General features: G+C 44.1%; 1 protein-coding gene across 6 annotated transcripts in view; it reads right to left on the bottom strand.

Annotated features, from left to right (window-relative positions):
• Positions 1-16,114, bottom strand: part of KCND3 (potassium voltage-gated channel subfamily D member 3) — a 278,188-nt gene that overhangs the window by 66,707 nt on the left and 195,367 nt on the right. For all 6 annotated transcript variants that reach the window (XM_081864942.1, XM_081864939.1, XM_081864944.1 and 3 more), the window contains exon 3: positions 4,359-4,521. In XM_081864942.1, coding sequence (XP_081721068.1) covers positions 4,359-4,521 — 163 coding nt within the window. The remainder of the gene's footprint in view (positions 1-4,358; positions 4,522-16,114) is intronic.

The following is a 16,114-nucleotide window of genomic DNA, read 5'->3' as shown; positions in this document are numbered from 1 at the left end:
AGAGATCAGTCAATGGCCTGCTTATAGAGAAATGTTTTTGCCTGGCACCTAAAGATATGTCATGAAGGTGCCAGGTGAACCTCCCTGGGGAGAGCATGCCACAACTTGGAAGCCACTGCAGAAAAGACCTATTCGTGTTGCCACCTTCCACACCTCTTGTGAAGAAGGGTCTCAGATGATGATTGCAGGTTCTGAGTTGGTTCATATGGGGAGAGGCAGTCCTTGAAATATTGTGGTCCTGAGCCATTTAAGGCTTTATGGGTCAAAACCAGCACTTTGAATTGGCCCTGGAAGCTAATTGGATGCCAGTGCACTCAGGCCAGGATTGATGGCATATGCTCAAATCATCTTGTCCCACTGAGCAACCTGGCCACCGGATTCTTCACCTGCCGAAGTTTCTGAATCGTCTTCAGAGCCAGCCCAAGTACGTTGTATCCAATGTAGTGCCAAGTAACTCTCCCATCAGGAGCTTCTCACTTCTCCCATTATGTGTGCCCCACAGCCTCACCAAATCTGCTCTAGAATGTTGATGGAAAGCCCAGTTCAAATTTTGGTGGCACATGTGGGGAGGAGAAGGGGAAAAATCCCACTATGCAAGTGTGAAGATCAGACATTTACTTAGTGCCGTACTACATTGGATACAAGCATCAAGTGGGTCTTCACCTGGTCAGTACATTGGTACCTTGGAACTTGAATGGCTTGGTTCCCGAGCAAAGCAGCTCCTGAATGCTGCAAACCTGGAAGTAAGTGTTCCGGTTTGCAAATGTTTTTCAGAAGCTTAGTGTCCGATGCAGCTTCCACTTGAGTGCAGGAATCTCCTGCAGCTGACTGGAAGTCACGCCTTGGTTTTCGAACATTTTCAGGAGTCGAATGGACTCTGGAACAGATTAAGTTTGAGAACCAAGGTACCACTGTATATGGATGGGGACATGGCCTGGAACTCCTAAGCCACGTAAGCTGCTCTTTCTAAAGAAAGAGTAGGATATGAGTGGAATAAATAAAATAATGGCTGCTAGAAGGCTCCATTTAAAATCCAAAGCTTTTTTTTTTTTAACTCACATCAGGCGGTGAGTGAGATGCAAGGAAGCAGGCTCATGTTTTATTTATTTCCCCTTCCCTTACAGCTCCGTCATTTCCATTTGCTGTTTCCTTTTTGTGTTTATAAACTACATATTTAATAATAGATTGCTCCTCATTCTTTGTTGCGGGAAAAAAACAACAACAGCACCAGCTCATTATGGCTCGTGTCGCTCCACCTGTCACTTGGACTTACCATCAGGCACTGTGATGTGCAATAGCTTTGCTTTAGCCTTTTCTAGGAAAGACAAGGAGGTGCTGAGGTGCTATTAGAGCTAATTAGAAGAAAGTCAATTACCAGAGATTCCCCCCCAGAGGATAAAAAATGCTAGACAGTTGCATCAGCTGCCTTTTGTTTTATTTTCAGTTTTACTGTGAATATTATTTAATGTTCACTCCTGCCGGGGGAAAAAAAAGAGCTTTTGTAGACCTTTGGAGTTATCAGTGTTTACCAACTAGGTTTTTTTTGTTTTGTTTTTTTTAAAAAGTTTGATCTTGTCTTCAAAGTATACCAAGTGGGCAGGGACAGGAACACTAAACCCTGTGTTCAGAATGGGCCAGCCCTACTATTGGACAGAATGAGGTGACTATCTCAGGCAGCCATGGCTCGTGAGCCATTTGAAAATCCCCTCCTATTGGAGAGCAGAGATGTGTAAGCAACATGGCCTGTCCTGCATCCTCTCAGGTAGCCTACAGCTGAGGTGGAAGATGCTATCCCAGTGGTGAAGCAAGAGTCAACTGCCAATAGGATTGGCTTGTCTATGTGAGAAGCGAAGCTGGGGGAACTGTCTTCGGGCAGCAAATTGTTTTCGGTGGGCCTTGAAGAAAATTTTATGTTTGCATTATGGCTACATGCCCAGAATGACTGCTCCCCTTCAGCCCCGTGAAAAGATAGGCTTCTTTTGAGCTCAATAGCCAATAACAAAAAACCACCCAGGAAAGGAAGAGAGCCTGAGATGCATGGCCTAGGGTTGATGCCCCCCAATGCCAGGTAGACCTACCAAGGTCTGCTCATGGAGGACAGGGCCCACCAGAGACCCCTTCAAGCCTGGCAACCTTGCCCGCAACAATCCTTGAAGACGAAGCAAAACCGGAGCAGCTGGAACATGGAAGAGAGGGCAGTCCCTGGGCGCGCCAGCCTTAAATGCGCTAGGCCATGCCTCCCCAGCCCGCCGATTGGCTGGCCAGGTCGGTGACACGCCCAAGGATTCCCCCGCTCTTGCGGGGGCTAAAAGCCAGCCCCCGTGTGTGTGGGAGGGGGTGGGCCCGCAACCCCACCTCCTCTCCAGCTCGGCAGTGGCTTTGCAGCACTAAGACATGGGTCACATGCATGAATTTTAACTTATTAACTTACTCTATTCTTATTATTAACTTATTAACTTAGTCTATTCTATTGTGGTTGTAATTTTATGTATGTTTTAAATGATGGTGGTATGGTTTTTAGTGATAATTTTATGGGTATTTTTTGTGAACTGCTTTGAAGTTTTCTATAATCTACTGGTATATACAGTAAATGTTATGAAAATCCACCAATCCACCAGTCTTTACTCTCCTGTTATACACCAATCCACACAGTTCTCAAAACCAGTTCTCTCAAACCATGACTATATCTCCTTATCTACAGAACTCCATCCAATGTGTGGTAGTAAAATTGCCGCTACTGATAATCAGAGGTACGGGTTGCAGATGTTCTTGCTTATAGCCCTTGCACAAGTAAATGCCATAAGTGGGCATTACAGCTGACAGTTAGGTTCATGGCTCCACTTTGTCACCTGTTAGATCCAGGGGCATAGCAAGGGGGGTGCGGTAGGTGTGGTCCACCCCAGGTGTCCCCACTGAGGGGGGTGACAAAATGGTGGGCAGCACTCACTACGGGGCCTGCAGTGTGCCCGAGCCATGCGTCTCTCCTGGGAGTGACACGGTGGATTGAGCGCCCGCAGGCTCTGCGCTTCCCCAAACAGTCCACCCATTGCCTCCTCCTCAGGTGTAGGGTGGCTGAGTGGGAGGAGGCAGGCAGACTCCTTGGAGGCCCTGCTGTGCCCCCGTGGGCGACTGGCCCTGCCCCTGGGCGCAGGGCACATGCACCGCCCCAGGCGCTTGATCGGCTTGCTCCGCCACTGGTTGGAACTAGTTCACAAAATTAGGTTTATCACATGATTTCATATCACCTGACTACGCAACACTCAGGAACTGAATGTGTGAACATCCTCCAGTGAAAGGCATTACGTCTGACACAAAGTGAACAGCATTTTCCAACTGGCCATCTGTGATGGCCCTTGAATGTTTCACTTGATCTTGCCATTCTTGAGTGGTTAAAATGCATGTGTTTTTAAAGAAGTGATTAAAGTGAGGCCCGTTTTTTAAAAAAAGTTTATTGGGCTGAAGCATGGGTAACTTCTGCCATGCAATTTCTGTAGGGCTCATTATCAGTCACGATAGTATCATGTATGCAAGAGGGCAGCCTGACTACAAAACTGGTAAGCACCAGTTATGGGGAACTTAATACTGACCATTGAAGTGCAAAACATGCCCATATAAGGTACAAGGAGGGTTCCGATAGGTGCAGAGAAAATGGGTTGAGTAAAGTTGCATTTCAAGGACTATGGTCGGATGGGGAGATGGTGGGATGTGGGTGGCACTGTGGGTTAAACCACAGAGCCTAGGACTTGCCGATCGGAAGGTCGGCGGTTCGAATCCCCGCGACGGGATGAGGTCCCGTTGCTCGGTCCCAGCTCCTGCCCACCTAGCAGTACGAAAGCACGTCAAAGTGCAAGTAGATAAATAGGTACTGCTCTGGCGGGAAGGTAAACGGCGTTTCCGTGCACTGCTCTGGTTCGCCAGAAGCGGCTTAGTCATGCTGGCCACATGACCCGGAAGCTGTATGCCAGCTCCCTCGGCCAGTAAAGCAAGATGAGCACCGCAACCCCAGAGTTGGTCACTACTGGACCTAATGGTCAGGGGTCCCTTTACCTTTACCTTTTAAAGTTTCATTTCAAGGACTATGGTTGGATGGGGAGATGGTGAGGTGCTGGGGTTGCAGAAGGTCAGAGGATAAAATAGCTAAGATGATATATTTTGCCTGTATAGTGTGTGTGCCAATGGGAAGCTCTTGCAAGCTCTTAAGACTCTGTTTGGGAATAAAATCAGATTAATTGGACTTGAACCCCCTAGGGAAATGTACCCCCCATAGCTGTTTTGCTAGACATTGCCAGGATCAGTGAAGCAGCATCAGGGTTAATATCCCAACATGCAGAATTGCTTTCAGTACATTTGCCTCTTACCTTTTGTGCTCGTCGCTTGTCAGCTCTTTGATTCTGATGGTAGATCCGGCTGAAGTTGGAAACAATAACTGGGACTGGGAGAGCAATGACAAGCACCCCGCTCAGGGAGCAAATGGAGCCAAATATCTTGCCAGCAATCGTTTTGGGCACCATGTCTCCATAACTGGTGGAAGAGAAAGCAACAAAACAAGATGGCAGCATTAGGGCAAAGCTGATTGGAGGAGACATTTGCAAAGTCAGCCAGCTGTAAATTGAAATTAGGACATGGGGCATTAATCATGTAGTTTGCTCTTGCATCTACGCTTTTGGTTTCATACATTTAATGATTCATCAAAGTATTTCTATAGCACCCTCCTGCAAAACATCATGATGGCAAATAGCAACAGCGGCAACAAAACCCTTAAAAATAAAATCATTAAAATGACTGGCTACTCAGTAACATTTTAAACAACGACACAGTCTTGTTTGTATAAATGCCCAGTTCAGGGGCCCCTATGACCACCAGGACGTTAACATGTTTGTGTGTGTGGAAATAGGAGTTTAAAATCTTTCTCCCAAGCTGTAATCATGATTCAGACTGGGAGTTCTGTATCTTCAATTTATATTGGTTTTAAAAGAAGAAGAAGCTCTCATTGTCTTGCATGCTTGTATTGCAATATTTATATAATTCCTAAAGTTCCCCTGAATTTGGGCTCTGTGTGTGTGTGTGTGAGAACAGGCTATTGGGCACCACAAGGGAGAGGGGAGATATACACACCACTGCATCTGCCCTAAAGTCTCTGCAATGCTATTTAGATCTCACCTTCACCGGTTTATTGTGGCAACAGCCTGCTTCATCAGATGCTCAGTGTAGCACTTTGGTAGAATAAACCCCTGTGGCTGAGTGCATAAAAGCAATCTAGAGCTCTGTGAAAATGACAGATGAGACTGTGGACCAAGTCTGCTTACTTTACATTCATAACAATCACATGCTGATGGATGAGCTGTTTCAGTTTTACCTGGTTTTCTTCCAAGCCATCCTGGACCTACCTATTCACAAAGAAAAAGAGAAACCCCACAAGTTGATTTCATGTTTTGCATGACATTGTTTTCCCCTCATTGTTTTTTCTTTGTTTGCAATATACATAATTCATGAAAAGTGATTCATATACAGCTGATTTTTTTTTTTTTTACAATCCCAGCCCCCACAGAAGCACCATATGCCTACTTAGTTACATTTAACTTTTAAGTCCTTTCAGCTTTTAAATGAAAGTGCCATTCCATAAATCACCATGTGCTCTCGGAGGCCTAAAGCCATGTTCTATTGATGCTGCAAATGTAAAAAATACTATGCCAAGCTGATTGAAAGTTAGTGATTTCCTTGTTTATTGTTGTCCATCTTTCAAACAATATGCAGGTGCTTCAGCTATTATCTAATTCAGTATTTCTCTGACTTCTTTCCCCCTCATGAACCACTTGAAGGCTGCTGAGAGTCTTGGCAGACCATTTAATGCCTTTTCTGTCTGTTGCAGCAATTATAATTCACAGTCCTAGATGCTGTATGATTCCTAATTGTATTTTTGGACACTTTGTGGACCACCTGACCACCTGAATGAAGCACAACACTGGTGATCCCTGGACCAAAGTTTGGGGGCCACAGGTCTAAGTAGTGGACATGCCTGCATCATTTCTAACGGCTGCTTGCACACTGGAGTGTTGGAGAGTGCAACACTGATCTATATGAACCCCTAAGGTCATAAACACATACTGAATCCAAGGTGATATCTTTCAGCGTGGTAACAGATGGTACCCAGTTACGATTCAGAATCCTGAGAAGGTGTGCTGTGATGTGCTGGGATCATGACTGATGGGCCAGTCAGCTAGAATTAAAGAGATCCAATCATCTGTGCTGCATTATAGGGGAATGTGTCATGCTCAACTGTAAATCAGGATTCAGAATCCCAATTACCTTAGCTGTAATATGGCACTCGGTAAGCCAGGGCAGTCAATCATACTTGTTAGTCCAGAGCAGTTGCTGCCCTGTATGTTTCATTAGGGAATAACAGCCAGAGTTCTCTTTATAGCACTAGCAAGGAGAATCTCAACTGAGGCATGGAACACCTATCCAAAGCATCATAGAGGAACGCATGAAAGATTGCTCTGGTAGCTCACAAAATAGGACAAACTATGTAAAGGGAGTGCATTTTTGGTGATACTTTCCTTGCATAAGATAGATAAAGAAGAAGAATGAAGCTGAAGTTCCCTTGTGCAAGCTGCAATGGATATTGACACAAAAAGAGGGAACTGCATCAGAAGAAGAAGAAGAAGAAGAAGAAGAAGAAGAAGAAGAAGAAGAAGAAGAAGAAGAAGAGAGGGCAAAAGATGTCATAGGTAAAGGTAAAGGTAAAGGGACCCCTGACCATTAGGTCCAGTAGTGACCAACTCTGGGGTTGTGGCACTCATCTCGCTTTATTGGTTGAGGAAGCCGGCATTCAGCTTCCGGGTCATGTGGCCAGCATGACTAAGCTGCTTCTGGCGAACCAGAGCAGCGCACGGAAACGCCGTTTACCTTCCTGCCGGAGCAGTACCTATTTATCTACTTGCACTTTGGCGTGCTTTCGAACTGCTAGGTTGGCAGGAGCAGGGACCAAACAATAGGAGCTCACCCCGTCGTGGGAATTCGAACTGCAGACCTTCTGATCTGATCGGCAACTCCTAGGCTCTGTGGTTTAACCCACAGCACCACCTACGTCATAGGTTTGCATAAATTTTGCATTTGCTTTTTTTATATGCATAGTTGCAAATCTGGGAATACTGATTATAATTCAATTGGACATACATTCAGGGACAGCCTACTCATTAAGGAGAGGCTGTTGTCTCAGGTGGCAGATTCAGCCCCCCCCCTCTGCTGCTGCTTGCCGTGGCCCCCTCTGCCTGCTTCCTGTGCCTTTGCCTCTGCATCATGCATGCGCCTGTGTAGGTTATAGGGTCACTCAAGATAGAAGCTTATAGCAAAGAGGCTAGGGGACAAAGGGGGTTGGGTATGAGGTGTTGTGCTGGTATTTTTGCTGAAAAACCAGACCCACAGCACCCATAATAGTTCTAGCTAGTTTTCTAGTTCTGCTTATTAAAAAGGAATGGGCTGAATCACATAAGCTTGACTGCCAACATAATTCAGAAAAATGCAAGTGGATAAAATAAAAATAAAAAAGCCGGATTACAGGGGGTTGCTAAACCCCCTGTGATAAACTATTGGGTTAAATTATGAATAGCATTTTGCTTATTTCACTATGTGCTATAGTTTATTAGTACAGTGGTACCTCGGGTTAAGAACTTAATTCGTTCTGGAGGTCTGTTCTTAACCTGAAACTCTTCTTAACCTGAGGTACCACTTTAGCTAATGATGCCTCCCGCTGCTGCTGTGCCGCCGGAGCACGATTTCTGTTCTCATCCTGAAGCAAAGTTCTTAACCCGAGGTACTATTTCTGGGTTAGCAGAGTCTGTAACCTGAAGTGTCAATAACCTGAAGCGTCTGTAACCCGAGGTACCACTGTACTAGTGTAGTGTGGACGTTTGGGTGTTGTGCTGTTTTGTTTTGTTTTGTTTTGTTTTGTTTTGTTTTGTTTTGTTTTGATCATGCTTTGAATGAGCTATTTCCCCCTCTGTGGAAATGATAGCCTTCAGCTAAATAATAATGATTTGAAATTGAAATTGAAACTTTTGGCGGAGAAATGTTCTCAACACCTTTAGGAACCAGCTAAATTAGTGGTTTCCAAAGCAAACTGTACCATTCCCTGTGAAGGGGATTTCCCAAGGGCTGCTAAGAAGTAAGGGGGTGGCAGAGGGGCACTGGAGATGACTATCTGACTTTGAACAGTTGGTATCAGTGGATCAAGTTCATTAATTTTGTTGAATTAATTAAACTAAATAATTTTAATTGGATTTAGAATAAATGTGCACTTAATTGTTTTGAATTTATTGTGTTATTATCTTCCTTAGTGGGTCGTGCAAACCATTATTCCGAACAATGCTTTTTATAGGGTAGATGGCACTAGGCATGAGTTTATGGAACCAAGGGGACGGTAGTGCCCCAAATTTGGAACCATGGAGAAATATCAAAATTCATCTCTGAGACTCCAGTTTTAAAACACATGCTGCCCAAGAGCCTCATGCCAGCACGAGAGCAGAGGAAGCTAGATACTTTTGATCAAAATGGAACACCAGAAGCAGAAAGATTTGTATCTCTGAACTGAATTTGTTCAAAATCCTCCACAACGGAACAAAATGGCGGCCCACTCTTCCATACCATCTCGCCAACGCTGTATTTGCTGTCTCTTGCTCTTTTCACTTCTTCTGTGAAAGTGGAAGGCAGGCAGGGCAAAGCTCTAAAATAAAATCTCATGACACCGATCAGCTCTTGACTGCTGAGCTACCTTGTCCCTAGAGAAAGGCTTCCAATGAATCCCCGAAAGCTGTGTGAGAGGATGGCTCAATGTATGTGTGTGTAATTTTCAGAGTTCTGTAAATGCTTCACACATCATCACCTGAAACCTAATTGTACCACACAGAGGCTTTTGGCTGGATTTGTCTAAGGCAAATGCACCAAAGCCTCTTGCAATGGCTATGATCAATAAAACACTCTTTGCAGCTACTAACTTTTTAGACACCCTCTTATCCAAAGAGAATTCAAAAGCCCTTGTTAAGCAACACTGCCTCGGCTGATGTCTCCCTTTGCTGCTCCCAAACAAGGCGAGGCATCAAATTAATCATATGCTGCGGATTTGAACTTGCAAACCCGGAGTGCTATTGAAAAACTTTCTGCTGTTTACAGAGGACAGAACAATTGTTTGGTATAGGCTCCATTTTGATTGTTTTAGCTCAGTTGAACATTCATGCACATAAACTGTGTACCTTCTGAATACACAAGGCTTGAAAGGATAAGATATAAACCCACCCAATACCAAAAGGGTTAGTTTGGCATGATACTCGGATAAGACGGAGCTTTCATGAATGACTAGATAGTTATGATATGAAACAGTCCAGTAGTACTGGTGTCTCTATATCTTCCCATTCATTCATTCCTCATTTTTCAATGCATTCCCCTATCACTTTGCAAACCACAACAGTACATGGTTGATGGTTGGCTTGGAGGGCTACACATTAGTTTTAATGGGAGAGAGAAGCCCATGGCTTTGGCCAGTTGCTGTATGAACTTCATATAGAAGTATCCAAAACACAAACTAGACTTTCACACTTATATGAGGGACTTCTAAATGATCACTCCCCAGCCAAATTTGTAATGCAGATAATTTAATGCTCTGGCATTTCATGAAACAGCTGCAGCTACAAAACACAACACAAAAGAATTTGCAAAAGAGAGAGAGAGGACCTTAACCCATTTCCTCATATGTCACAGTCAATTTCCTATCAACAGAACAGATGTTTGATTCTTTGGCTCAGCCAGAGGGGACATAAATGGAAAGCTGGCAAAAGAGAAACTGTTTCTCCCCACCGCATTGGGGGCGGTGAGCAGCAAGCATACAGTCTTCTGATACAATCTGCACAGCACAGCCAAATACCGATCATTTGGGTTATGAGGGTGACCACAGGCTTGACTGAGAGCTACGGTGGGTACTGATAGCTATCCAATAATTCTTTGCGGTACTCAAAGCAGAACCCAGTCTGCTGTAACCAGTTCAGTCTACAGATCATTTACTTTCCATTTCAGTTTCAACCAGGGCTAGTTCATGCATGCATGCACTCATCATTTGATGACTGTAGCATCACTTGAGTACAAATGCATACCACAGATGAGGGTATGATGCCAACTCAAACACATCAAGAGTTGTGTCCAACGCTGCTGTTTTGTTAGCACAGAACAGAACTCTGCCTTCCTCACTTTCCCCTGCAGCCCCCACACCTAGCACACCTTCAGTATCTGCTCCAGAGAGCATTCAGGGAGAGGAGATGAAGGGGAAGTCCCAATAAGCAATTGGAGTTCTGCACATGCAGCTCTGGATACAGCCTCAATTAATCATGAGATAAAAAGTCAAGGGATGCACCAGAATGTTTGAACCAATCAACCTATGAAAGCTACCTCTTTGGGGATGTTCTTTGGAGTCTGTTGATACAGTAAGTCACTTAAAAAATAAAAAAGCTGTCCCTTTTGTGCATCTGTTGATGCATTTACCGGTCTTAATACATTCTTAGTCACAATGTTTGCTACTCTCCTTTAGACGTAGCTTACAAGTTATGGAAAATCTGTAACCCTCCAGGTGCCAATGGACTCCCAACTCCCAACAGCCCCAGCTGGCATAGCCAATGGTCTAGGATGATGGGTACTGTAGTCCAGCAACACCTGAAGTGCCACAGATTCTCTCTCCTTGGTCTACATGGAAAGTTGTAACAGTGAAGATAGCTGGCAGAGGAAGATCTTGCCAATGCATAAGACAGATGTACTATGCATGTCATGGGTAGGGGGACTTTTTGAGCCTGATGGCCAAAACTTTTCTCTTCTAAGAAAAGTTCTGGGAACCATGTGCCAATGGTGAGCAGGGCTAGAAGCAGGCAGAGCAATTAATGTTAATTTTGCCTTTGCACAGTAGGCTAGTTTCTACATATTTACACATTCTATCCTTCCTTCTGGTAAGCAAAAAGCATTATCAAAGTTCAACGGCACAGTCTAGCCTCCCCAAAACACTCAAAAACGATGCAGGGCTAGTGAGGAGCATGGCCTGGGGAGAAGGTGCATGCCAGAGGTGATCCCAAGGGTCTGCAGAGAAGCCTGGAGGGCCTGGAGGGGTGTGATATTCCCCATCCCTGCTGCATGCATTAAAACAAATGTCCTGTTTTCAAGGTGTGGACTTTGAGGACCAGTTGACTCACAGGTTGATTGCTTGGCATTTGATGACCTGGAGCTGAATGGGTGAGCTAACTGCACTGAACAGCACAGAGCTTGAGCATTCACATGTGAAAACAGCTATGATGAGGCAGATACAAAATGCTGAAGATTCATATGTGGACCCAGCCTTGAAATGTGATGAGTAGCCTTTGGGCGATTGTACCAACTCAGCATCATCCTGTCTCAAGCAGTTTTATTTTCAAGCTAGTACATTCATTGCTTCAGGTGGACAACAGAGTGGAACTTCCCTGACTGATTTTTGTGCATGAGCACGTGGCTTCCTAACTCCTTCATCAAAGAAGATTGACTTATAATGGAATAGTCATGCCCCTTCTGGCTCAATTAAAACTTCTGAAGCCAAGACCACAAAAACATGTTCCCTGTAATTAAAATGTGACTTTGTATAACTCTGTCGCCCACTCCTACCTTTTGGCTTCAGTTTCTAAGCAGTCTTAGGGTGCAGAGCAGGTTGATTCATACATTATGACAATGCAAAGCCTTTGCAAGTTGATTCTGAGTAGTTTTAATTCCTCATAAAGGAAACATCAGCCCTTGATGAGCTAAAACCTGGTCTCCACCGTAGATGGTCATTAAAGGTTCTTCTGAAACCATGGATTAAACACAACCGTAAAACTAAAGTATCCGTCATTGTGTGATCCACCTGAGGGAATGTTAAAATTGCCAACTTGCTCTTCTGAATGCCAGTCAGCTAATTATCCTCCGAGAAGAAAGGCCCAGTAATTGGGCCATGACCATATTATATATTCCTAGGAGCAAATGACGATCTGCTCTGCATAAGCAGATATGTAGTTTCTGCCAATCTCACAGTAGTAGGTGCTCTTGAAATTGGATCCAGGAACAAATAAATATATGGTTGGAATTGCTACTCAAAGTAGACCAATGCACATAAGTGAATCCAAGTTAATCATGGCCAATAATTTCATTGGGTCTACTCTGAGAAGGACTAGCACTGTATAACACCCATAGAGAATAGTAATATAACTTATTTTAAAAAGGCCACAAAGCAGCAACTTCTTAATCAAACCCAGCATTGATTTTCAAACTGGGTCTCTGGGGCACCTGGGTTATTCTGACGCCAGTCAGGGGGTCCACCATGAGAGTACTAATCAGGGGCAGCTCTGGCTTTAAGAGAACACTTATAAGCAGTGTGTATTTTAGGAAATGATGCCCCCAAAATGTGTAATTTTGTGAAAAAATACATACAAAAATAATTGACATTTTCAAATTTAAAAAAACATGCATTGGACCACATGAAACTTTGGACCACAAAACCAAAATGGGTGTTGCTGAAATCTATTTGACCATAGCTGCTAAATCTTCACTATTGGTGGCATCTGTGGTTGGCTGGCACAATATTAATTGCTAGCTGCCTCCTTGTTTTTGTCCCTGATCAATAGTGCCAATACTACTAATAGCCTCACAGCCCATTTATAATAGATAAATTGCCGAGCAATCAAAAACATTGTATTTTCATGAGCATTAATTGGGCATTCTAAACCCATGTGTGTTCCACCCCCTGGTCCCTCAGCCAGGAGTCAGAGAACCTCGGAAGTCTTCATTAGTTCATTTTTTAAAAAGACAACTAATCACCTTGAAAGTTTTTTTGTTTTTTTTTTAAAAAAAGGAAAACCAACCAGCTAATAGTTCTGGTGAAAGCAGATTTTAAGTAATTAATCAATAGCCTCATTAGGGTTTCTGGGAGATAAAAGAGCATCTTATGATGAATGGCCAGAGGGCCTAACTTGCCCAGAAAGCAACATCAAAGCAGTCTAGGCCATAAAATGTTCTACCACTGCAGGCAAATGAAGAGCAGTCTTGTAGGTTAGAACACCACACCCTAACTTCAATGAATATAATCCTGGGGGGAATTGATCAATCTTTTTGTGCCCCAGTTCTAAAAAAGAAAAGAAAAAGCTTATTGCTTCATCCAGGGGATCTGAAGCTTTGTACCATAATCTTTTCCTAAGATTCAAACTTGACCTGATATTCAGACCCAACATCTGCAGTCAAGCGGATCAGACACTGATCTGGTCAGTAGGAACCCTCACTGGCTTGACTTATCAGCTGCACACACACAACTGTCTCATGGTGCTGAATCAGGATATTTAATCCTTTTGTCTCCACCATGGTCCTGACCGAAATCATACACACACTGCACTGGTTATTTTCAATGGAAGGACAGCTCCCATTGGCAAGGGGATGTGTGATTTCAGTCAGGACTACTGCGGGGATAAAAAGCTGAAGTCCCCTCTTCCACGCCACCATCCCCATCAGGATTCACCCTACCCTACCATACCCCACCCCACCCCTAGTTAAACAAAAATCAGCTGCACAAGCTTGAACTGTATGACACACATAAATTTTGAAGTGGAGGAGCTCATCATGGCAGCCCAGATAGCCATGTCTCCCAGGAGAATCCAAAAAAGGGTGCTGAACTGTGCATCTTATAACAACCATGTAACACTGGTTTTTCAAAACTTCTGGTTGTCTGTATGCTACCAATATTTCTAGGTCTTGCTGTTGACAGCTGAACCCTGGCAACCTGGGACCCAAATACTTGAAGAAACACCTTTGCTGGCATCCAGAGCTCTGCAGGAGAAGCCCTTCTGTTGCTTCTGCTGATAACTGTGGTACAGGGCCTTTTCTGTGGCAGCCTCCTGGAAATGGGGTTCCCTCCCATCATAAAATGTGTCTGGTGTGGGCTTTGAGCCAGCTGAAGACACCTCTCTTTATCAAGGCATGTAATTGGGGGACTGTTTTATGCTGTTCACATGGTATAGATTTTAGTACTCATCTTAATTTTTATTACTTTAGACTGTTTTATTGTTTGAATAATTTTTCTATGTGAGAAGAGCCCTGACATTACTTATGATGAAATATTTTGAACAAATTAATGCATGAACAGCAAAACTAAACACCTTCTACTACAGCAGTACAGTCAAACCTTGGTTCCTGAACATCTCCGTTATCATACGTCTTGGCTCCTGAACGCTGAAAACCTGGAAGTAAATGCTCCGGTTTCCAAACGATTTTTGGAAGCCGAACGTGCTATGCAGCTTCTGTTTTGAGTTTCCTTATTGTATTGAGGCTTCTGCTTTCAGTTTTCAGTTGTCAAATGTTTTGGAAGTCAAATGGTCTTCTGGAACAGATTACGTTTGACAGCCGAGGTTTGACTGTACCACTTTTTAAAACCTTTATCTGGTTTTTTTTTAAAAAAATTAAAACTTTATATAGAGTTTAAGTACTCTCTCGCTGAACTGTTAAAGTGCATGAGCATTCATCTAGGACACTAAAAAGCACACCAAGCAAATAAAATAATGGCATTCTTGCCATTCCTCATACCTTTTGTTTTCTGCAAAAAGGCATTTCACAATGCAATGCTAAGCAAGTCTACTTACAACTAACCCCCTTCGAAATAAGGTTATAGTCTTAAAAGGTTGTGCACTCCTTTCTCCTGCACTGCAGTGCCACATTTTCCCCCTGAGCAGTTGAAACAAAACACAGGGTCAATTTCACTTCACAGCTTTTGAAAAGAAGTGAAATTGACAATATTCAGAAGCAATCCATCCATTTGCATTCCATTTAGTTTGAACTGAATGTGGCATTGCTAAGGTTTTCAGGAGAACCATGCTGAGGAGTCAAAGGGGTAGTCTTTGCTCAATCATGTTCATAAGCCCCTATTAGCTTCCAGGCACAACTCCAAGGTGCTGTTGCACTGCTACAGAGCAAAAGCACCAGAAATAAATGTCAATATAACCTTATACACAACAGCTTGGATATGTGCTGAAAACGGGCTGGCTGCTCCATGCAAATGCAGCTGCTGTGAACTGACAAGCAGTCAAGCGAGAAAGTGAGAGGAGTAAGCAAATTCTTGGCTTGATTGGCCCACCTGCTTTCTATGCAGCACGTTGCACAGAGGCAAAATAGGACGGTGGCTGGAGCGTTTCTTGCACCTAAGTCATACAAAGCACGTTGTTTACTTGACAAGATATAAACAGTCTTCTTCTTATTTGACTGAAGGGCTCTTCAGAAAACATTCTGTAGGCAATTTTTCCTGCTGCAGCAAAGATCTGCAGGGGACACTAGGGCTTGTTTTGATGGATTAATATCATGCTGTGGCATCAAGCAAGGACCATGGTGTCTCCAAAATGAATATAAAGTAAATCATCTAGGACTAAAAATAGTATATTAAAAAACAAACAAAACCCCCCTGTATTCATCATTATAGGACAGGTGTTTGGTCTACAGTGGTATCTCAGGTTAATTCAAATTAATTCATAATGGAGGTCCGTTCTTAACCTGAAACTGTTCTTAACCTGAGGTACCACTTTAGCTAATAGGGCCTCCTGCTGTGGCATGATTTCTGTTCTCATCCTGAAGCAAAGTTCTTAACCCGAGGCACTATTTCTGGGTTAGCGGAGTCTGTAACCTGAAGCGTCTGTAACTCAATGTACGACTGTACAACTTAGTTCATATGCCGGGTTTATTGGATGGTCTTGGGGTTAGCTGGAATCAGGGGTGAAGGAAGGCTCCCTGGCACCTGGTGTGGGGTGTCGAGGGGCGGGGAGAACTGCCCACAGGGACGGGACAAACCTCCCGGCAGTGCATGTGCAGCGCCGCTACATACTGGCGTCAGGGTGAGCTGCACATGGAGGGGGTGATCTGCTGCGTGTTGCGGCATTGGTGGTGGGTAAGCTGAGTGGCGGGGCTTGCGATCGGCATTGGGGCAGGCGATTCCCCACGAGCTGTAGCGTCGGGGTGGGTTTGTCTGCCCCCTGCAGGGATGGCACCCAGGGTGCACCGCCCCCCCCGTCCCCTTCCTCCACCACTGGCTGAAATTACAGATTTCAGTATC

Source organism: Podarcis erhardii, assembly GCF_964252035.2.
Source record: "Podarcis erhardii genome assembly, chromosome: 6".
Taxonomy (NCBI): Eukaryota; Metazoa; Chordata; class Lepidosauria; order Squamata; family Lacertidae; genus Podarcis; species Podarcis erhardii.
This window is presented reverse-complemented; position numbering and strand designations above follow the sequence as displayed.